General features: G+C 41.2%; 1 protein-coding gene across 3 annotated transcripts in view; it reads right to left on the bottom strand.

Annotated features, from left to right (window-relative positions):
* LOC140194900 (WD repeat-containing protein 7) overlaps positions 1 to 24,345 on the bottom strand; it is a 619,189-nt gene that overhangs the window by 183,698 nt on the left and 411,146 nt on the right. Inside the window, exon 24 of one of the 3 annotated variants that reach the window (XM_072252237.1) lies at positions 10,490 to 10,756. The exons of the other annotated variants lie outside the window; for them this stretch is intronic. Within the exon in view, the coding sequence (XP_072108338.1) occupies positions 10,678 to 10,756 (79 nt within the window). The 3' untranslated portion in view covers positions 10,490 to 10,677. Of the gene's footprint in view, positions 1 to 10,489; positions 10,757 to 24,345 lie in introns of those variants that run through there. 3 annotated transcript variants of the gene reach the window in all.

Raw genomic sequence — 24,345 nt, 5'->3', positions numbered from 1 at the left:
AATGAATGCAACGAAAACTAAATTGCGGAATAGACTGGACATAAGGAACCCCCTTCGAGTATCACTTTCTCCCATCACCCCTCGATGGCACCGTCTTGTTGCAGGAAAACAAGCCCAGGGCTCCCACTGATTCAGCGATATTGGTGTGTTGCAATGATTTTATATGTTCATACGAGGAAAATATGTGCTGTGTTTAATATCCAAACGTTACTTAAAATGTTATGATGCTATTGACTTATAATTGACCTATCACTATATTCACGCGAGGAAAGTATGCACGGTGTGTTTAATATTAAATTCGTTAGATAAACCCTTTTAGAAACGAAATTGAGTGTATTAGCCACTTATAAGTGACTTATAGTTGACTTAGCACCTATATTCCGATCATGATTAACAACCACCCTCCCCACCCTGGTCGGCCGGTCCGCAAGAATATTGTCAATATTAAGCAGGTCCGCGGTGCAAAAAAGGTTGGGGACACCTGCTAAGTAGACCTATCAGTTTTCTCTGTGGGCGGGCTTTACAGTCAACCTCAAAAATAATGATAGTGTTGCTCGCTGCACTGTTTACAACAGTAACTTTTCTATTGTCCATGGTGGGTTAAAATGTAAAAGACATGTTAAGGTGAGTTTAACAAGTGTCATTCGTTCATTAGCAGAGCTAATGTTATTTAAACTAGCTGGCTGGCTGTTAAGGAGCTACTCTATTGATGTCCTATGTGATGACGCCAAACTCTCTGTAGACTTGCTTAAAGTTGTAATAGAATAAACATGATAATATAATATAAGTACATATTTTAACGTCACATTTTCTGCATATACCCAACTTGGTTTACAGATTAGACAAAATCACTAAACAAAGTATTACATACGCCCTTGGAGGTCGACCGGGGGTGGGGTGGGGGGGAATATGGGGTTGCAGGGGGCTGGGGGTGCTACCTCCCTGAAATGAGTTTTTGCAGGGTGGGACGTCTGAACTATACCTTATTTCAAATTATTAAGTAATTATAAGATGCTATCTGTGACAAATTCATAATCCTCTATTGCGCAATTTTCATGAATTGCTATACACTTTGTGATCTAATTGCTATTCACAATGGTCTAATCACATTGTGATCAAATAAGCTTATTGTTTTCAAGGTACAGCTGTCGTTTTCACAAAACAGATGAGCATAAATAATAGTATTTTCTGCTTTCATGCTGTACATATCCTTTCAACCATGAAAAATGATCTTTGGTCTAGGCGGGAGGAGAAGACAGCGGCGCGACGCAGTGCGCGTAGCCTCTCCGGTGAAATGATATCGTATTTGTAAGTAGGATACCGTGCACAATTCTGATTTGATGAAGACAGACGTGAGAAGCAGAGAAACATCTGGAGAAATTTCTGAAATGCCCTGTTCGCTGCCGCTGCTAATGTGCGATGGAGAATCTCCGGAGGGAAGGCCCCAAAATCCCCGACTTTGCCGGCTGCTGGCGACCGAGGCTGAGGTCGAAGCGTTCAGCAGAAATGGTGCTCGGTACTCGGTGTCAGAGGGCTGATCAGAACTCGAAGTTTTCGGACGACTCAGAGTCGGACTGTGGTCGGGCATGGCAGGGAGAGTTTTCTTCCTTCTCCTGTCTGCGTGAGATGTGGGATTTTCCAGAGACTTTGAACTTTTTTACTGTGCCATGGCCTGTTCTTCATCAAGTTATGGTATTGTTGCACTGTTGTAACTATATGTTATAATTATGTGTTTTTTGTTAGTTTTTCAGTCTTGGTCTGTCCCTGTGTTTCTGTGATATCACACCCGAGGAATATTGTATCATTTTTTAATGCATGCATTACTAAATGACAATAAAAGAGGACTGAGTGTCCTCATAATCTAATCTAATAATCTAATGTTAGTAAACAAAATGAATCACTGAATTCATTAATTTTAAGAAACAAAGAATTGCCTCAACTAATTTAGTTTAGGCCCAATATGACTGCATTTTGACAGTGCAAATTTTAGTTACGGATAATATTAATAATAGATATTTTAAATGATTGATATTGAGAAATGTTTTTTGAGTCTTCCTTGACCATGACTTACAAAGGGAAAGAAAATCTAGATTCTCTTCATTCAAATTAATCTGATCAGTGATCTGAATTACAACATCTTGTAAAGTGTTAATTAAAACAAAGCCCTACAATATCACAAAGAAAACTTACTTCTAACCCTCCTGAAACTGCAAATGAAAAACAATTAATTGCAAGATTGCTGATAGAGCTAATGTTCCATTGCTCAACAAGGTCTGTTTCATATGCAATATAAAGACAGATGTTTGCAACTTTATATAAATAAAGAGTCCCATCTAGCTTTACAAGGTTTTTTACAGACATTTATTACAAATCTGTACTGGCAAGTACTAAATTTAAAGTATTTATCAGACAAAACAAATTTCAATACAGCACTATTTCTACAATCTATCAAATTTTAATATTTCATATAACACTTTATATGTATTATAATAAGACATTACAAGCAGAATTAGGCCATTTGGCCCATCAAGTTTTCTCTACCATTCCATCATGGCTGATTTCATATCCCTCCCAACTCCATTCTCCTGCCTTCTCCCTATGATGCCGTTACTACCTTACTACTCATGAACCTATGAACCTACGCTTTAAATATACCAGTGACTTGGCCTCCACAGCTGTCTGTGGCAAAGAAATTCCACTTGATCTCTGTTCCAAAAGAACGTTGCTCTATTCATAGGCTGTGTCTTCTGGTCTTCTATAGGAAATATCTTCTCCTCATCCACTCTACTTAGGACTTTCAATATTCGTTGTGTTTCAATTGACATCCTCCCACCCCCCATTCTACTAAATTCCATCAGGTACAGGCTCAGAAGCATCAAATGCTCTTCATACATTAAATCTTTCATTCCCAGGATCATCTCCTCTGCACCCTCTCCAATGCCAGTAGATCCTTACTTTGATACGGAACCCAAAACTACTCACAATACTACAAGTACGGTTTGACCAAAGGCTTATAGATAGCAACTTCTTCAAAATACTTTCAATTAAATATGGAATGAGCTGTCAGAAGAAGTGGCTGAGGTAGGCACATTAACAACATTTAAAAGGCATTTGGACAGGTACAGGGATAGGAAATATTTGGAGGGGTGTGGGCCAAACATTGGCAAATGGGACTAGTTTAGATGGGAAGCCTCTCTGGCATGGACCAGATGGGTTGAAGGGCCTGTTGCTGTACTGTGTGATTCTATGACCTGAAGTAAATGAAGATGCGTAGGCACAAAGAAATATTTTTAATTTGGACTCCGGTGTTTTTCTCCATCAAAGATGGCTAGTATGTAAAGGAGAGTAGGCCTGGATGATAGCGATCCATCAGCAAAGACCCCCACCATCCAGACCACGTTCTTTTCTCGCTGCTGCCATCGGTATTGGTTAATTGTCACATGTACCAAGATGCAGTGAAATGTTCAAAGTTCAAAATAAAATTTAGTAGTTTATTATTGGGACGGAGGTACAGGAGCCTTAGATCCCACACCACCAGGTGCAAAAACAGTATTACCTTACAAACAACAGGCTCTTAAATCAGCGTGGATAACTTCACTTTCCTCAGCTCTGAACAGATTCCACAACCAATGGACTCTACAGCTTATGTTATCAGTATTATTTATATATTTATTTATTATTGTCATTCTAAAAATATTTGCAGTTTGGCTGCTTGTGGTTTTTCATTGATTCTATTGTATTTCTCTATTCTACTGTGAATGCCTGCAAGAAAACGCATCTTGGGTTAGTATAGGGTGACATACACGTATTTTGATAATAAATGTAATTTGAACTTTGAAGGTGAGATAATTACGGGAAATGCTCAGAAGCATTTACTAGTCAAGGTGCACACATGAAGGAAAAAATAAAGTTTCATCATATGTGTTTTTTTTACCAGCTCCATAAAGATCATCAACATTAAATTCTTTCCTCTCCATAGATGCTGCCCAAGCTGCCGACTATTTCTAGCAGTCTCAATTTTTATTTGAGATTTGCAGTATCTGATAAAACTAGACTGATGCTTCCTTTAGACCACACCAAGACTGTGACTTTATTGCAATTTCAGGGAATATCCATTGTGCACATGAGTGCTTTTTTTCCATCAGTACTGCCAGCTATCTTGTGGCCTCCCTGAGAGAGATTGCTTACAGCTGCAATAGCAGCAATTTAGAAGGAAGGTTTGGATCCATATATACTACATACTGGTTTAAGTCAATAAACAGTGGAGACTTCTGTTCCAGCAGTCTGGGCAGGATTGAAACCTAGATCCCAGAGATGACAAGACAGTCAAGACATAGCACAATTCTGTTGCAAATATCATTGATTTCCTTCATAAGGCAATTTATATTGATGCTGACAGTATACCATATTTACTTATTTTATGAGCTAACTAGTACTATAAATTATTACAAACCAAAGCTCTCTCTCAAACTGCAGAAGTTAATACATTAGTTTTAGCATTCATGCACATTTCTGTATCCTGCAAGTATTGCAAATGGCCACCACGAGAACAGGAGTAGCCCAGTAAGTTCATTCTATCACGCAATTAGATCATGGCTGACCTATACTATAAATTTATTTACCTGCCAGTTTTTCAATATTCCCTATATTTAACAAAACCCTTGAAACCTCAACAACTCAGCAAATGTAGACGTCATGGAGAAATTAGGTTCTGATTTCTAAAAAAAAATTTCATGAAGAGGGATGGAAAGCACTTCAGTTCTGTTTCAGGGAAGATAACTTCGCCCGAAAAGTCTGTCAATAATTAAGTCCTTGGATACTGCTGCATCAATTCCTGAATGTCTCAGACACAACCATCTTCAGTTGCTTCATTAATGAACTTTCTTCCATCACAAAGTCAGAGGTAGGGATGTTTGCTTATTATTGAGTAATGTTCAGTTCAGTTTGCAATTCTCAGAATCAGGTTTATTACCACTGACATATGTCATTAATTTTGTTGTTTTGTGGCAGCAGTACATTGCAATACCTAACTGTAAAAATTACCATAGGTTACAATAAGAAATATAAAAAATAAATATGTAAAATGAGAGCAAAAAAACGAAGCTGTGTTCATGAGCAGTTCAGAAATCTGATGGCGGAGAGGAAGAAACTGCTCCTAAAACGCTGAATTCTCTTCAAGAAATGAAACCTCAGCACAGGTGCACCACAAGGCTGTGTGCTTAGCCCTCTGCTCCACTCACTTTACATTTATGATTCTGTGGCTAAGCACAGCTCCAATGCCATATTCAAGTTCACTGTCGTAAGCCGAATCAAAGGTGCTGACAAAGCAGCATATAGGAGGGAGATAAAAAATCTGGCTGAGTGGTGCCACAACAACAACATAGATAGGAGCTCCAGGGAGGTAATCACTCCAAAGCTACAGGAGACAGGTAAATGTGTGACTGTCAGGAGAGGGAAGAGGGAACATCAGATAGTGGCCGTTCCCCACAACAATAAGTACTCCTGTTTGAGTACTTTTGTGGGGGGGTGGGGAGAACCTACCAGGGGAAGCAACAGTGGCCGTGCCTCTGGCACTGCGTCTGGCCCTGCGGCTCAGAAGGGTAGTAACTGAGGAGGATGGCAGCAGTAATAAGGGACTCTGTAGTTAGGGGGACAGATAGGTGATTCTGTGCATGTAAAAAGGAAACACAACTGGTAGTTTGCCTCCCAGGTACCAGGATCCCCAATGTTTCTGAATACATCCACAATATTCTGAAAAGGGAGGGTGAGCTGCCAGAAGTCGTGGTACATACTGGTACCATCGACACAGGTAGAAAAAGGGAGCATGTCCTGAAAACAGAATACAGGGAGTTAGGAAAGAGGCTGAGAAACATGGGGTCAAGGCGGTCATCTCAAAATTGCTGCTTACGCCACACGACAACGAGGGTAGGAATAGAATGAGGTGTCAGGTAAATGCATGGCTGAAGAATTGGAGCAAGGGACAGGGATTCAGATTTCTAGATAATTGGGACCTCTTCTGGGGCAGGTGTGACCTGTACAAAAGGGACAGGTTGCACTTGAATCTGAGGTGGACGAATACTCTTGCAGGCAGGTTTACTAGAGCTGTTGGAAGTAGTTTAAACTAATATGGCATGGAGATGGGAAGCAATATGATAGAGCTGATGATGAGCTGCTGATGGATGTAACGTGAATCTAAGGAAGGACAAGCTAATGATTGGGTACAATTACAGACAAAGCAAGCAGTGAACGTGTACCACAAAAGGGCAAAATTCAAAAAGGGCAAAGAAAGCAGGACAAATGGTGCTGTATTTAAGTGCATGTAGCATGCGGAATAACGTAGACAAACTCATGGTGCAATTACAGGTTGGTTGGTATGACGTTGAGTCACGGCTGAAAGAAGGCCATATTTGGGAGCTTTAACACCAAAGGATATACTTTGTATCAAAAGGACAGGTAGGAAGGCATAGGTGGTGATGCGGCTCTGTTGGTAAGAGATGGAATTACATCCTTAGAAAGAGGTGACATAGGGTCAGAGAATGCTGAATCTTTGTGGGTGGAGTTAAGAAACTGCAAGGGTAAAAAAAAATTATGGGAATCATAAACAAGAGAAAATCTACAAATGCCGGGAATCATGTACTGTATAGGCCTCCAAACTGCAGCCAAGATGTGGCGTTGAGATTGCAAAGGGAGCTGGAAAAGGCATGTAATAAGGGTATTGACGCACTTGTAATGGGGGACTTCAATATGCAAGAGGATTTGGAAAATCAGTTTGGTTTTGGATCACAAGAGATGGAATTTGTTGAATACCTACAAGATGGCTTTTTAGAGCAGCTTGTGCTTGAGCCTACTCGGGGAAAGGCTACCTTAGGTTGGGTGTTGTGCATTAGCCCAGATCTTATTAGGGAGTTTAATGTAAAGGAACCCTTAGGAGACAGTGATCATAATATGATTGAACTCATCATTCAATGTAAGAGGGAGAAGCACAAGTCATATGTATCAGTATCACAATGGAATAAGGGGAATTACAGAGGCATGAAAGAGTAGCTTACCGAGGTGGATTGGAGGAGGACACTGATGGGATGACAGCAGAGAAGAGGTGGCTGAAGTTTCTGGGAATAGTTCATAAGGCACAGGATAGATATGTCCCACAAAAGAAGTTGTTCTTAAATGGCAGGACTAGGCAACCATGGCTGACAAGGGAAGTTAAGGACTACATAAAAGTCAAGTAAAGGGCATATAAGGTAGCAAAAGTGAGTGGGAAGTTAGATGATAGGGAAGCTATTAAAGAACAACAAAAGATGATTGAAAAAGCTATATGAAGGGAAAAGATGAAATATGAGGGCAAACTAGTCAATAATATAAAGCAGGATACTAAAAGTTTTTTCAATTATATAAACAATAAAAGGAAGGGGGAGAGTTGATATTGGGCCACCGGAAAATAATGCTGGTGAGGTAGCAATAGGGGACAAAGAAATGGCAGGTGAACTCAACAAGAACTTTGCATCAGTCTTCACTGTGAAAGATACTTGCACTGTGCAGACGTCAGTGAGTGTCAGGGAGCAGGAGTGAGTGCCATTGCTATTACAAAGGAAAAAGTGCTAGGCAAACTGAAAGGTGCATAAGTCACTTGGACCAGATGGACTACATCCCTGAGTCCTGAGAGAAGATGCTGAAGAAATAACAGATGCATTGTTCATAATCTTTCAAGAATTACTTGATTCTGGCGTGGTTCCGGAGGACTAGAAGATTGCAAATGTCTCTCCACTCTTTAAGAAGGGAGGAAGGCAAAAAAAAAAGGCTATTATAAGCCAGTTAGCCTAACTTCAGTGGTTGGGAAAGCATTGGAGTCTATTATAAAGGATGAAGTTTCAGGTTCTTTGAGGAAGTAACAAGCTGGGTGGACAAAGAAGAGGTAGTGGATGCCATTTACTTGGATTTTCAGAAGGCATTTGATAAGGTGCCATACATGAGGCTGTTTAACAAGATAAAATCCTATGGTGTTACAGGAAAGATACTGGCATGGACAGAGGAGTGGCTAACAGGCAGGAGGCAGCAAGCGGGAATAAGAGGGTCTTTTCTGGTTGGCTATTAATGACTAGTGATGTTTTCAGGGGTCAGTGTTGGGACCGCTACTTTTCACATGCTTGTCAATGATTTAGATAGTGGAATTGACCGCTTTTTGATAAAGTTTGTGGATGATAGTCATAGTCATACTTTATTGATCCCGGGGGAAATTGGTTAATGATACAAAGATAGGTGGAGGGGTAGGTAGTGCTGATGAGGCAATGCGATTGTAGCAGGATTAAGACAAAATGGAAAAATGAGCAAAAAAGTGGCTGATGGATTACAGTGTTGGGAAATGTATGATAATGCATTTTGGTATAAGGAACAATTGTGCAGACTATTTTCTAAATGGGGAGAAGGTTCAGACATCAGAGGTGCAGAGGGACTTAGAAGTCCTTGTGCAAGACTCCCAGAAGGTTAATTTACAGGTTGAGCCTGTGGTAAAGAAGGCAAGTACAATGTTAGCATTTATTTCAAGGGGAATAGAACATAAAAACAAGAAGATAATGCTGAGCCTTTATAGGACACTAATCAGGCTGCACTTGGAGTATCCTCAACAGTTTCAGGCTCCGTATCTCAGAAAGGATGTGTTGTCATTGGAGAGAGTCCAGAGGAGGTTCATGAGGATAATTCCAGGAATGAAGGGGTTAACATACGACCAGCAGCTTTGAGCTTGTACTCACTGGAATTTAGAAGAACTGGTGGTGGGGGTGGGGGGGGGATCTCATTGAAACCTACCAAATGTTGAAAGAACTAGATAGGCCGGATGTGAGGACGATGTTTCCTGTGGTGGGGGTATCCAGAACTAGAGGGCACTGCCTCAAAATAGAGGAGCAACCTTTTAGAATAGAGGTAAGGAAGAATTTTTTTGGCCAGAGAGTAGTGAATCTGTGGAATGCTCTGCCACAGACTGTGGTGGAGGTTAAGTCCGTGGGTATACTTAAGGCGGAAATTGATAATTTCCTGATCAGTCAGAGCATCAAAGGATATAGTGAGACGGCAGGTGTCTGGAATCCAGGATCAGCTATAATGGAATGGCGTTGCAGACTTGATTGGCTGAATGGCTGAATTTTGCTCCTATGTTTTATGGTCTTATAAGCCAGTCTTCATCGGGGAATCAGAAGTGGAGAAGGTGAGCAACATTGAATTCTCAGTGTTATCATTACAGAGGACCAGTCCTGGGCCCATCACTTAAGTGTAATAATGAAAAAAGAGCCACAGGTCATCTTCTTCCTTAGAAGTTTGCGAAGAATCAACATGACATCTAAACCTTTGACAAACTTTTATAGATATGTGGTGTACTCTATATTGGCTAGCTGCATTACAACTTGGTATGGAATCACCAATGCACTTGAATGGAAAATCCTACAAAAAATAGTGGATACGGCCTGATCCGTCCTGGGTAAAACCCTCGCCAACATTGAGCACATCTACATGGAGCGTTGTCACAGGAAAGCAGCATCCACCATCAGGAACTCCCACCATGCCAGGTCATGCTCTCCTCTTGTGGCTACCACAGGAAGAAGGTACAGGAGCCTCAGGACTCACACCACCAGGTTCACGAACAGTTATTACCCCTCAACTTCACTCGCCGCATCCTTGAAATGTTCCCACAACCTATAGATTTACTTTCAATGACGGTTCATCTCATACTCTTGATACTTATTGCTTATTTATTATTATTATTATTATTATTTCTTCTTTCTTTTTGTATATTTGCTCAGTTTGTTGTTTTTCACAGACTGGTTATACACACAGACGGTGCGGTCTTTCATTGATTGTATTATGGTTATTAAATTAATCCCACAAGAGAATGAATCTCAGGGTTGTATATGGTGAAATGTACATTAATAATAAATTTACTTTGGACTTTGAAATTACCCAAGCCTATGCACACGAAGCAAGACCAATTCAACATTTGGGCAACTAACACTAGTACAACACAAGTGTCAGACATGGCCTTCCCCAATCATCCTGATTTCAAAATATAACGTTGTTCTTTACTGGTTACTGGATTTACACTCTGGAACTCTGTAAATTTCTGGTTAGACCAGAATCAGAATCGGGTTTATTATCACCGGCATGTGATGTGAAATTTGTTAATTTAGCAGCAGCAGTTCAATACAATACATAATCTAGCAGAGAAAAAAATAATAATAAAATCAATCAATCAATCAATTACAGTATATGTATGTAGCCCCCTCCCCGGCCACCCACAGGGTTGCTCAGCTCGCTGTCGTCTAGGGAAACAGCCTCGGCCCCACCAAACTGGGTAATTAGTTTGTGTAGATGCTGTGTGATGTATCCCACCCTGCCCAAATAACAGACAATACACCAGATACGATCAAATGATTTACAGTTTATAGATATTACTGGAACTATATAATTAAGAGAGAATAAAATATAAAAGGAAAATAAAAGGCGCCACACTTATCAAAGTTCAATCTCTTCATGCACAAAAACCGTTGGAGCTCAAGGACCTTCTTCTTCACCCTGTGACCCCTCGGACCACCTCGACCGGCCGCCTGGGACCAACAATGGTGGTCGACCAGACGCTCCACACGAGTTCGTCTCCGTCTCCTCGCCGAACTCCCTCCTCGGGGTCCGACCCCGTTAGTGGACATCACAGCACCTCGTCCATCCTCTGTCTCGCTCTCCCGCCTTCTTTCCCAAAACCCCGTGCATACAGTATCTTCAAATACACCAAAACCATAACAACTATCCCAATTGGTTAATAGCACCCTCATATCACACTCTAAACCAAAACAAGCTGCTAGCGCAAACTTTCTCAGCGTTTAACACAACAAAGCCGCATTCCCCAGATTAACATAACAAAGACGCCATTTAAATTAGCCTCTGCAGTAACATAAAAGTCGAAACCCCCTTACATGTATATTGAATAGATATTTTAAAAATGTGCAAAAACAGAAATATTGTATACAGTATGATAAAAAAAAAGTGAGGTAGTGTCCAAAGATTCAACAACCATTCAGAAATCGGATGGCAGAGGGGAAGAAACTGTTCCTGAATTGCTGAATGTGTGCCTTCAGGCTTCTGTACCTCCTACCTAATGGTAACAGTGAGAAAAGGGCATGCCCTAGGTGCTGGAGGTCCTTAATAATCGACAACACACATAAAAGTTGCTGGTGAACGCAGCAGGCCAGGCAGCATCTCTAGGAAGTCGATGTTTCAGGCCGAGACCCTTCGTCAGGACACGTAATAATGGACACTGCCTTTCTGAGACACCAATCCTTGAAGATGTCCTGGGTACTTTGTAGGCTAATACCTAAGATGGAGCTGACTAGATTTACAACCTTCTACAGCTTCTTTCGATCCTGTGCAGAAGCTCCTCCATACCAGACAGTGATGCAGCCAGTCAGAATGCTCTCCATGGTACAACTATAGAAGTTTTTGAGTGTATTTGTTGACATGCCAAATCGCTTCAAACTCCTAATAAAGTATAGCTGCTGTCTTGCCTTCTTTATAACTACATCGATATGTTGGGACCAGGTTAGATCCTCAGAGATCTTGACACCCAGGAGCTTGAAGCTGCTCACTCTATCCACTTCTGATTCCTCTGAGGATTGGTATGTGTTCCTTTGTCTTAACCTTCCGGAAGTCCACAATAAGCTCTTTCGTTTTACTGACGTTGAGTGCCAGGTTGTTGCTGTGGCACCACTCCACTAGTTGGCATATCTCACTCCTGTGCGCCCTCTCGTCACCACCCAAGATTCTACCAACAATGATTGTATCATCAGCAAATTTATAGATGACATTTGAGCTATGCCTAGCCATACAATCATGTGTATAGAGAGGTAAGAGCAGTGGGCTAAGCACACATCCCTGAGGTGTGCCAGTGTTGATCATCAACAAGGAGGATTTGTTATCACCAACCTGCACAGACTGTGGTCTTGTGGTTAGGAAGTCAAGGATCCAGTTGCAGGGGGAGGTACAGAGGGCCAGGTTCTGCAACTTCTCAATCAGGATTGTGGGAATGATGGTATTAAATGCCGAATGATAGTCGATGAACAGCATCCTGATGTAGGTGCTTGTGTTTGTCCAAGTGGTCTAAAGCCATGTGGAGAGCCATTGAGATTGCATCTGCCGTTGACCTATTGTGGTGATAGGCAAATTGAAATGGGTCCAGGTCCTTGCTGAGGCAGGAGTTCAGTCTAGTTATGACCAACCTCACGGAGTATTTCATCACCGTCGATGTGAGTGCTACCAGGCAGAAGTCATTATTCTTCTTAGGCACTGGCATAATTGTTGCCTTTTTGAAGCAAGTGGGAACTCCCGGCTGTAGCAGTGAGAGGTTGAAAATGTCCTTGAATTCTCCCGCTAGTTGGTTGGCACAGGTTCTGAGAGCCTTACCAGGTACTCCGTGGGGACCTTCTACCTTGTCTCTTTAAAGACAGTCTAATATCGGCCTCTGAGACAGAGATCACAGGGTCATTAGTGGCAGCAGGGATCTTCATAGCTGTAGCTGTGTTCTCCCTTTCAAAGAAGGCACTGAGTTCGTCGGGTAATGAAGCATTGCTGCCATTCATGCTAGTAGGTTTCGCACCTCGTTCGAAATTGACTCTTCGCCCTTGAAATAGCCCTCCGCAAATCATAAACACGAGGAATTCTGCAAATGCTGGAAATTCAAGCAACACACATCAAAGTTGCTGGTGAACGCAGCAGGCCAGGCAGCATCTCTAGGAAGAGGTACAGTCGACGTTTCGGGCAAATCATACCTGGTTTTCTGGTACAGGCCTGGGTTGCCAGACCTGAATGCCACAGATCTAGCCTTCAGCAGACAATGTACTTCCTGGTTCATCCACGGCTTTTGGTTTGGGAATGTACGGTAAATCTTTGTGGGAACACACTCATCCACACAGGTTTTAATGAAGTCAATAACAAATGCAGCATACTCATCCAGGTTCAAAGATGAATCCCTGAATACAGTCCAGTCCACCGATTCAAAGCAGTCCTGTATGCGCTCCTGTGCTTCCCTTGTCCATACCTTCTTGGTCCTCACTGCTGGTGCTGCAGTCTTCAGTCTCTGCCTATACTCAGGGAGTAGAAGTAAAGCTAGGTGATCAGACTTTCCGAAGGACGGCATGGAATAACACGGTAGGCATTCTTGATGATGGTGTAGCAATGGTCCAGTGTGTTGTTTCCTCTGGTATTGCAAGTGATCTGTTGATGGTAGTTGCTTAGTGACTTTTTTCAGACTGGCGTGGTTAAAATCTCCCAAAACGATGGTGAAGGCATTAGGGTGCACACATGGAATATGGTCATATCATTATAGGAAGAATGTGGAGGCTTTAGAAAGAATGCAAAGGAGATTTACCAGGACGCTACCTGGGTTAGAGAGCATGTCTTATGAGGATATGTTGAGCAAGCTGGGGATTTTCTCTCAGGAGTGAAGAAGGGTGAGAAATGACTTGATAGAGGTGTCAAAGATGATAAGAAGCATAGATCAAGTGGACAGCCAGGGGTTTTTCCCCAGGATGGAAATGGCTAATAATTTTAAGATGATTGGAAGAAAGTATTAAGGGGGACGTCAGGGGTAGATTTTTTTTTTTGCACACAGAGAGTGTAACGCCCTGTCAGAGATGGTGGTGGAGGCAGATACATTAGGAATATTTAAGAGACGCTTAGATAGGCACATGGATGATAGAAAAATGAAAGATTATATGGGAGAGAAGGGTAGATTGATCTTGGTGAAGTTTAAAAGGTCAGCACAACATTGTGGGCTGAGGGGCCTGCACTGATCTACAGTCATCCACAGGCACCGCAGCTATACCATGTTGACAGCAGAGGAGCAGAAAGGCAGTTCACCACCAATTTGAAGGACAATTAAAAGTTGGCAATAAATGGTGACATTGACAATGAAGCACTAGATTCTATAAATTAATCCAAAAAGCCATTGTTTTATGTCATTCAATCCAGGTGAATGAAGGAAAAAACCTGCAAATATGTGGTTTGGAGTGAAGTTAGTTGAGAGAAATGTGAATATTGGTGCCACTGACACTGTTCTGAACTAGCAAAATGACAAAACAGGGTAAAACAGTAAAACTTTGGTGAGCCAAATAGTTATACTCTATTCAGTTCTGCAGCTAGAAATTCAATACACTTTATCATGCATCACAAACAAAATCACACTGTGTAACTCAACTGCCTTTAATGTTATCAGGATAGTTTACCTTGTTTCCCACGAGTTACAAAGATATTGGATCCAACTGTCTAATTCTGAGACTAGACTGTTTATTTTCTTTGCAGTTTTTTGCTTGTAGTTTAAGTAGTTTTTATTTACATATAACAGTCTAGTATGCTTCCTAGTGGTCACAGTATGTATATGCAATTGTTTAATGTGTCCCCTCATAGTTATATTGGTATAATTCTGGAAAATTCTGTAAGCTTTTCTTGGTGATGCAATATTTGAATACGAGTTTTCTATTTGGTTCTCTCTTATCTGCAAATTTGAATGGACTTTTCCTTATCCATGTAGTATAACAATAGCTGACCACAAGTCGATGCCAACTTAGTTCTTTTTGCTCCTATCTCCCTTTGCTTAGCTGACCACTATTACTGTCCATTTTAATTTTTCCTTTGGTCTATCAACACTTAATAAAACAATTGGAAAGCTACAAATTTTATACCTCTTTCCAGATTTCTGAAAGAACCTTGGATTAAAAAAGGCAAAAGCTATCAAAGACAATGGAAGATTAATTTTTGCTCTAATATATCTCTTTTCAGCTCAAAATTCACACATCATACAAATGTTGTTCAGCATAAATGCTAGTTGATCTGACTTTGAAATCAAATGGATTCTTGCTGCAAAATCACACATGACTATTTCTCCTGGATCTAGCTAAAAAAAGACAGCATTTACTCTAACATCATCATGTGCTGTGTCGTATGACGTGGGTGATCATGATCATGATTGCTCTTGGCAAATTTCTCTACAGAAGTGGTTTGCCATTGCTGCCTTCTGGGCAGTGTCTTTACAAGACAGGTGACCACAACCATTATCAACACTCTTCAGAGATTGTCTGCCTAGTGTCAGTGGTCGCTTAACCAGGACTTGCTTATATTTCCACAGTTACCAGAATTAAATATAGTAGTTTTATTGCTATAATATTAATAAAGCGATAGGAGGTCAGCACAACATTGTGAGCTGAAGGCCTGCACTATGATGTAGTATTCTATCTTCAGATTCAGATTCATGTCAATCCATGGCCTCCTCTACTGCCACATTGAGGCCACACTCCAGTTGGAAGAACACCTTATATTCTTTCTGGGGAGTTTCCAACCTGATGGCATGTACGTCGATTACTCAAACTTGTGGTAATTGCCCCCCACCCTCTCCTTCACCATTCCCCATCCCTGTTTCTCTTTCTCTCCTATCTCCTTACCTGCCCATCACTTCCTTATTGTGCTGCTCCTCCTCCCTGTCTTCTATGGTCTTCGATCCTCTCCTATCAGATTCTCCCCCCCTACAGCCCTTTACCTCTTTCACCAATCAACCTCCCAGCTCTTTATTTCACCCCTTCCCCGTCTCCTGTTTTCAACTCCAACCTTGCGCTTCTTCCTCTCCTGTCCCCATTTCTTGCTCTGACCTCTCTTTTTTTTCCAGTCCTGATGAAACATCTACTGTTTTATTCATTTCCATAGGTACTGCACCAGGCAGTACCTCGAGCATGTTGAGTTCCTCGAGCATTTTGTCGGTGTTGTATTCAGACTACATCGAAACATACAGTGAGATGTGTCATTTGCATTAACAAACAACACACCCAAGTTTGTGCTGGGGGCAGCCCACGAGTGTGGTCACACATGCTGATGCCAACATGGCATGCCCATAATGCTTGGCAGAACAATACAGAGGCAAACAAAGCAGAACACCCCAAGCGACAGAGGAATAGCGACAAAACAAGCCTTCTTCTAGAGGACAATGCAATCCTCTAACCCCAAGATAGGCTGTTTTCGGCCTGCAGTCTGAACAGACTTGTGGATTCACAGACACGAGACCTTCGACTTTCCTAGCAGACTCTGTGATCGGAAACTATTTTAACAACAATTGAAATCAAAGCAGAAGTAAATCAGGACTGAAAACAGGTGTCAACTAAAGACTGCCAAATCACATCCTTGAAACATGCTGAATAGTTTATACTTGTTAAAAAGAACTCTCAGAATGTATTCACTACTTAATAACTGGTGCCATGGTAGCATATGTTGTAACATGCAAGACTGCGACACTGTTGCAGCTTGTTGCATCAGAGATCAGAGTTCAATTCTGGTGTCCTCTATAAGCAAGTTTGTACATTTTTTCCGGTGACCACATGAGTTTCCTCTAGGTGCTCCAGTTTACTCCCACAGTTTAAAGACATACTAGTTAGTGGATTAATTGACCATTGTGAATTATCCTGTGAATAGGCTAGGGTTAAATAGATGGGTTGCTGGGCAACACGGCTCGATGGGCCTAAGGGCCTCTTCAACGCTATAACTCCAAATAAGTAAGTAAGTAAATAAATAAATAACCAAGCAAGCAAACTCGTTATTATCTGTTGACAATATGAATTACTGACATGTTTGCTGCTGGCCAGAGAAGAAGAAATGTATGAGCAAAATCTAATTTCCAACGAGCCAGCACGTCTCATCTCTAACTCAAGCTGTGCTAAGCGCACTATGTTGCCTTGCATTAGCCTCTTTCTAATAAACATTGAAAGATTACACTCTCACTGTAACTATATTAGAAAGGGTCACAAGAAGTCAGAATCATTCATGTACTATACTGAGTGATGTAATCACTCAGCAATTCAAAGCTCACATCCTCTCTCAGCTTGCTGACTGGATGATTACTAGTGGATGACATTTGCACTTCAGCATCTACTACAGCAGAGTGATAATGTCAAACTGCAATATTACAAACCCACAATATTAATATCCTGACAAAAAGGCCAGTTTGTAATACCCCAAATATAAATCGGTACACGGGTTTTCCAAACATAAATCCTGAAACAAAGTTCAAAGTAAATTTGTTATCAAAGTATGTATATGTCACCATATACTACCCTGAGACTCATTTTCCTGCAGGCGTTCACAGTAAAACAAAGCAATACAATAGAATCAATGAAAAACTACACACAAAGACTGACAAACAACCAATGTGCAAACAAAGACGAACTGTGCAAATAATAAATAAATAATGCTGAGCGTATCAGTTGTAGAATCCTTGAAAGTGCTTCTAGATGTTATTTACCCTGTGACAAATGATCCTATTGGCAAAAGAACGGCTTTATTTTATCACTGAATCAGTTTCATATCCATACTTTTGAGATCTTGATGATTAAAAATAAAAAAAAGATAATTAGATATACACAATACAGAGGCTTGTAAGAGATCCTGGGAGTTGCACTATTCATTAGGAAGAATGTCACTTGGAGAGGACATCTAGTGAGACATTGTGGCTAGAGCTCAGGTGTCAGAAAGGTACAATCACTCTGATGAGGCTAGAGCACAGGCCTCCCAATCATCAGTGGGAGATAGGGGAACAGATAGATTGGCAGATTACGGAAAAATCTAAAAGCAACTGTTAGTCACAGTGATTGACTTTAATTTCCCCAATATTGACTGGAACTGCCTAGTGCAAGAGGCTTAGAATGGGCAGAATTTGCCCAGAAGAGCTTCACAATATGGTATTTATATAATCCAATCTGGGAAAGAGCAATGCTAGGAAATGAGCCTGGCCAGATAATTGGAGTTTCAGTGGGAGAGCATTTTGGACACAGTAATCAAAACTTGCTTGGCTTCCAAATAGTTATGGACCAGAATAAGACTAGACCTCAAGAGAAAGTGCTAAATTTTGGAAAGGCTATTCATAATGGTATTGGACAAGAGCTGGGAAAAGTAGAATAGGAACAGCTGTTACTGAGTAAGTCTACAAATGACATATGGAAGTAGGTTAAAAGTCAGTTGTTCAGAATTTAGGATCAACATGTTCCTATGAGAAGGAAAGACAAAGAAGGAAAGGTTCAAGAACCTTGGATGATTAGAGATGTTGCAAATTTAGCCAAAAAGAGAAGGGAAGAATATGGTGGAAGTGTTGTTGACAGCGTAGAAGGTTATCTCAGATTATCTGGAGATCTTAATCAATTAGGGAAGTGGCTGAAGAGTGACAAATGTATTTCGATACAGTTAAATGTGAAATGATGCCCTTTGGAAAGTCAAACCAACTTAGGACTCTCACTCTGAATGGTAGCACTGAGGAGTAGGGATGCATAGTTTGTTGAAAGTGGTGTCACAGGAATGAGAAGGGCATTTAGAATGTGGGCCTTTGCCAGTCAATGCACATTACAGGAGTACAGGAGCTGGGACATAATGTTATGCTAGTATGTCATTGCTGAGGTCGCACTTGAAGTAAAATTTGGTCATCCTACTCTAGGAAAATCATGGGTAAAGTGGAAACAGTACAGAAAATACTTATGAAGGTTTTGCCGGTACTAGAAGGCCTGAATTATAGAGAAAGGTTGGCTAGGACAGATCTTTATTGATTGGAATTTGGGACAATGAAGGACAAACTTACAGAAGTATTTAATTTTATGAGAGGTGGATGGTAACAGTTTCTTCTTATGGGTGGAAGAACCAAAAACTATAGGCCATAGGTTTAGGGGGAGAGGGGAAAGCTGTTAAAAAGGGATAAGAGACAACTTTTCCACCCAGAGTATGGTGAGTATATGAATGATCCAGAGGATGCGGTTGAGGTAGGTACAATGGTAGCATTTAAGAAGCACTTATATAGGTACATGGATTCTGTTTCCATGTCTTTATGGTGGGTTGGGGCTTAGAGGGATATGGGCGAACGAGGAAGTTGGGACTTCCAAGTTGAGAATCTCACCATTCCCTCCTACATAGTCCTCCATTGTTCTTTCATCCATGTGCCCATCTAAGGGTCTCTTAAATGTCCCAAATGCATCTGCCTTTACCACCACCCCCAGTGGTCTTTGTGTACAAAATCTACCTCTGGCATCCCCCTTATACTTCTGCAATCATCTTAAAAGTATGCCCTCTCATTTTAGCCACTGGCACCATGGCAAAAATTCTCTGGCTGTCCACTCTATCAATGCTTCTTACCATTTTGTGCACTTCCATCATCCTCTTTTGCTCCAAAGAGAAAAGCCCTAGTTTGCTCAACTTTTCCTCATAAAATAAATATTCTAATCTAGGCAGCATCCTGGTAAATCTCCTCTGCACCCTCTCGAAGGTTTCCACATCCTTCCTATATTGTGGTGACCAGTGTGGTCTAACCAGAGTATTACAGAGCTGCAACATTACTTTGCGGCTGTTAAACTCAATTCCCTGACTAATGAAGGTCAACGCACCATACGCCCTTTTGACCACCGTATCAATCACCACGGCAATTTTGAGGGATCTAAGAGTTGTTGTTGAATTTAAAACACTGTGCTGTTGACAGCAGGGAAGATTATATTTGAAGAACTGCTGAACCCGGTATTGTGAATTAGGAAAATTAATATCACTGTTTACTGCCATTAAGCCAGGATGATCTTGTAATCACAATTGTATGTGTTAATGCAATTCCTTCAGAGAAAAGGGTTAGAAATTGAAGCCCAGCAGTTAGCCCCTGTGATTAGCTGAACCTTCAACACAACTAAACTTTCTTCTTAAAAAAAAGAAAGAAATGAAACCAAAGTTTAAAAGGGAAATATAACAAAATTGATTCTAAGAGATCAATTAACTAATTAATTGTGTACTATAAAAGGTTATCAGAATTAAAATATGTGAAATTCATTCACAGTTACTACTGTAGATGTACATTATATTTAAAGATTCGCTTTACATTAGCTATCCGGTGACTTGGCCTCTGCAGCCGCCTGTAGCAACGAATCCACAGATTCACCCCCATCTGGCGAAAGAAATTCCTTCTCATCTCCATTTTAAATGGATGCCCTTCTATTCTGAAGCTGTGTCCTCTGGTCTCAGACTCCCCTGCTATAAGAAACACACTCTTCACATCCATTCTATCTATGCCTTTCAACATTCAACAGGTTTTAATAAGATCCTCCCTCAATTCCAGTCAAACTGGTGCCTGCGTACAACGTTCCTTTGATCAACATCTTCTGGATAGACTATGAAACCATCTTTTTCACTTCCTTTATGCCTTTTACATTTGTTTCTTCTCTGAACTGTGATTCTGGAACTGTCAGAGACTGCGTTTTGCTCTTTGGAAATCGTTTGGGTGTTTCATTGCTTTGAAGTCTCCAAGAGGATTTCGGAAGGCAGAGGCAGTGTGAATGAACCTTATGATAAGAAGTCTGCAGGATGGTGTGCGAGCCAATGTTTGACTCCATTTCACTGATTATGGCTTCCAGTGTTCACCGATTAAAGTGACAAGGGCAAGCCAATGTTTGTTCCTTTTCACAGATTAAAGCGACAAGGAAGGTCGAAGCATCAAAGCAAGTGCAGGGGGTGAGTGCCAGCTGCTTGCCTTTTGATCAGTTGCTCCGCACCAGAGACAGGAGAGCCTGCCGCTGTGCCCAGAGTGTGCTGCCCCAGTCTTTTTCTGCAGTTTGGATGTGGACTTGGACTATAGACTGTTATTTTTTTTAATCAGTCTTACTGTTTTTATATTCTGTGGTTTTTTGCCCAATCTTCTCGTTTTTTTTGTGCAGGTAGGGGGGCTTGAGGGGGGGAGGGGTCAATATCTCTGATCCAGTTTTTTTGTGCAGGAGGAGGGATTTGGGGATTGATGTGCCTGTTCCGTTTTTGGTCCTTTTTTTGCGGAGAGTGGGATTTGGGGGTTGATGAATGTGCTGCCTTTCTTTTTTTCTTGATTTCATGGCCATCCGGAGAATTGAAGAAATTCAGAGTTGTATACTTTGATAATAAATGAACCTTTGAAGTACAGGTCCAGAGCCATCAAACTCTTCTCATACAATAACCCTTTTATTCCTGGAATCATTGTTGTGAATCTCCTTTGAATCCTCTCCAATGTCAGTACATCCTTTAGATAAGATACCCAAAACTGCACACAGTACTCCATATGAGGCCTCACCAGTGGATTATAAAACTTCAGCATTATATCCTTGCTTTTATATTCTTGTCCATTCGAAATGAATGCTAACATTGTATTTGACTTCCTCATCATCAACTCAATCTGCAAGTTAATCTTTTGGGAATCCTGCACAACAAATTCTCAAGTCCCTTTGCACCGCAGACATTTTGAATTTTTTGCCTGTTTAGAAAATAAGTCTATGCTTTGTTTCTTCTACTAAAGTGCGTGACCCTACATTTCCCAACAGTATATTCCACTTGCCACTTCCTTGCCCATTCTACCAATTTGTCTAATTCCTTTTGCAGCCTCCCTGCTTCCTCAACACTACTAGACCATCCACCTGTCTTCATATTGTCAATAGACAATAGGTGCAGAAGTAGGCCATTCGGCCCTTCGAGCCAGCACTGCCATTCACTGTGATCATGGCTGATCATCCATAATCAGTATCCAGTTCCTGTCTTATCCCCATAACCTTTGATTCCGTTATCTTTAAGAGCTCTATCCATCTCTTTCTTGAAAGCATCCAGAGACTTGGCCTCCACAGCCTCTGGAGCACAGCATTCCATATATCCACTACTCTCTGGGTGAAAAAGGTTTTCCTCAACTCTGTTCTAATGGCCTACCCTATATTCTTAAACTGTGGCCTCTGGTTCTGGACTCACCCATCAGCGAGAACGTGCTTCCTGCCTGCAGCGTGTCCAATCCCTTAATAATCTTATATGTTTCAATAAGATCCCCTCTCAGCCTTCTAAATTCCAGAGTATACAAGCCCAGTCGCTCCAATCTTTTGACATATGACAGTCCCGCCATCCCGAGAATTAACCTTGTGAACCTACGCTGCACTCCCTCAACAGCAAGAATGTCCTTCCTCAAATTTGGAGACCAAAACTGTACACAGTACTCCAGGTGTGGTCTCACCAGAGCCTTGTCTTCACACTTGGCCACAAGGCCATCAATTCCATCATCCAAATTACTGATGTATACAGGGCTATAAAAAATATTCACCCTTCCCCACCGTAAGTTTTCACGTTTTATTGTTTTATAACACTGAATCACAGTGGATTTAATTTGGCTTTTTTGACACTGATCAACAGAAAAGACCCTTTTGTGTCAAATTGAAATCAAAGTTCGACAAATTGATCCAAGTTTATTACAATAAACACAAAATAATTGATTGCATGATTACTCACCCCTTTCAAGTCGGTATTTAGTAGATGCAACTTTGGCAGCAATTACAGCCTAGAGTCTGTGTGGATAGGTCTCTATCAGCTTTGTACATCTGCAATTTTTCCCCATTCTTCTTTATAAAACTGCTCAAGCTCTGTCAGATTGCATGAGGATCACGAGTGAACAGCCCTTTTCAAGTCCAGCCACAAATTCTGAATGGGACTGAGGTCTGGACTCTGAGTTGGCCACTCCAGGACATTAACCATGTTATTTTTAAGCCATTCCTGTGTAGCTCTGGCTTTATGCTTGGGGTCATTGAATGCTGGACCTTCTCCCAAGTTGCAGTTCTCTTGCAGACTGCATCAGGTTTCTCCAGGATTTCCCTGTATTTTACTGCATTCATTTTACCCTCTTCCTTTACAAACCTTCCAGGACCTGCTTCAGTGAAGCATCACCACAACATGATGCAGCCACCATCATGCTTCATGTTAGAGATGGCAAGTTTTTGAAGATGTGCAGTGTTTGGCTTATGCCAAACACAGCATTTAGTCTGATGACCAGAAGCTCAATTTTGGTTTCATTAGATCATAGAACCTTCTTTCATCTGACTTCAGAGTCTCCCACATGCCTTCTGGCAAACTCCAGCTGAGATTTCACATGAGTTTTTTTCAACAGTTTCTCTTTGTTGCTCTCCCATAAAGCTGTGACTGGTGAAGCTCTTGGGCAAATGCTGTTGTTTGCACAGTCTCTCCCATCTCAGCCACTGAAGCTTGTAACTCCTCCAGAGCTGTCATAGGTATCTTGGTGAATTCCCTCACTAGTCCCCTTCTTACACGGTCACTCAGTTTTTGAGGATGGCATGCTCTAGGCAGATTTAAAGCTGTGCCATATTCTTTCCATTTCTCGATGACTGACTTCACTGTACTTGAAAAGATACTCCGTGACTTGGAAATTTTCTTGTATCCATCTCCTGACCTGTGCTTTTCAACAACCTTTTTGTGGAGTTGCTTGGAGTGTTCTTTTGTCTTCATGGTGTAGTTTTTGCCAGCATACTGACTCACCAGCAGTTGTACCTTCCAGATACAAGTGTATTTTTACTATAATCAATTGAAACACCTTGACTGCCACGGTGATCTCCATTTAACCAACTGGCTTCCAAAACCAACTGGCTGCACTAGTGATGATTTGGTGTGTCATATTAAAGGGGAGGAATACTTCCGTAATCAATGATTTTGTGTGTTATAAGTAATTAATTTAGATCATTTTGCAGAGATCTGTTTTCACTTTGATACGGAAGTCTTTTTTTGTTGATCGGTGTCAAAAAATGCCAAATTAAATCCTCTGTGATTCAATGTTGTAAAACAATAAAGCATGAAAACTCCCAAGCGGGAGGGGTGAATAATTTTTACAGGCATTGTAACATAAAAAGAAAGGAACTCAACACCCACCACTATGAAATACCACTAGTCACCGGCAGCCAACCAGAAAAGGCTTCCTTTATTCATACTTTTTGTCTCCTGCCAATCAGCCAATCCTCGAAGCATGCTAGTACCTTCCCTCTAATACCATGGGCTCTCATTTTGTTAAGCAGCCTCATGTGTGGCACCTTGTCAAAGGCCTTCTGAAGATCTAAGTATACAACATCCACCAGTTCTCCTTTGTCTATCCTTGTATAAAGTGATTCACAGAAGTGCTTAGTTATCCTCCACGTGTTCATTTGTGGATTCATTCTGATTTTCTTTCTTTAATAAACGTTGAGCACCTTGATGTCATTTTACAAAATAACTGTTGTTGCATTACCTAAATTAGAATATGGTCATTTTCCAGTAAGATGAAGTGCACTTAATCACAGCAGCCTCTCCGGGTCCAATAAGTGGCGCAACTGTTAGTCTGAAGCATTTCTTTTATATATCACAAGACCTGTTGGACACTGATAATACTGCAATAGTACGTACTATTGAGACTGACAAAGAGGGGAGCTGCATGGCCACGGGTCTTGCAGGGACCAGCCCCTCTGCCAAGGCATTACCTGTTACTGGGGGACAGATGGACATTAT

Source organism: Mobula birostris, chromosome 3, assembly GCF_030028105.1.
Source record: "Mobula birostris isolate sMobBir1 chromosome 3, sMobBir1.hap1, whole genome shotgun sequence".
Classification (NCBI taxonomy): domain Eukaryota; kingdom Metazoa; phylum Chordata; class Chondrichthyes; order Myliobatiformes; family Myliobatidae; genus Mobula; species Mobula birostris.
Note: the sequence above shows the minus strand (reverse complement) of the source record. Positions and strands in the feature narration are given on the sequence as shown.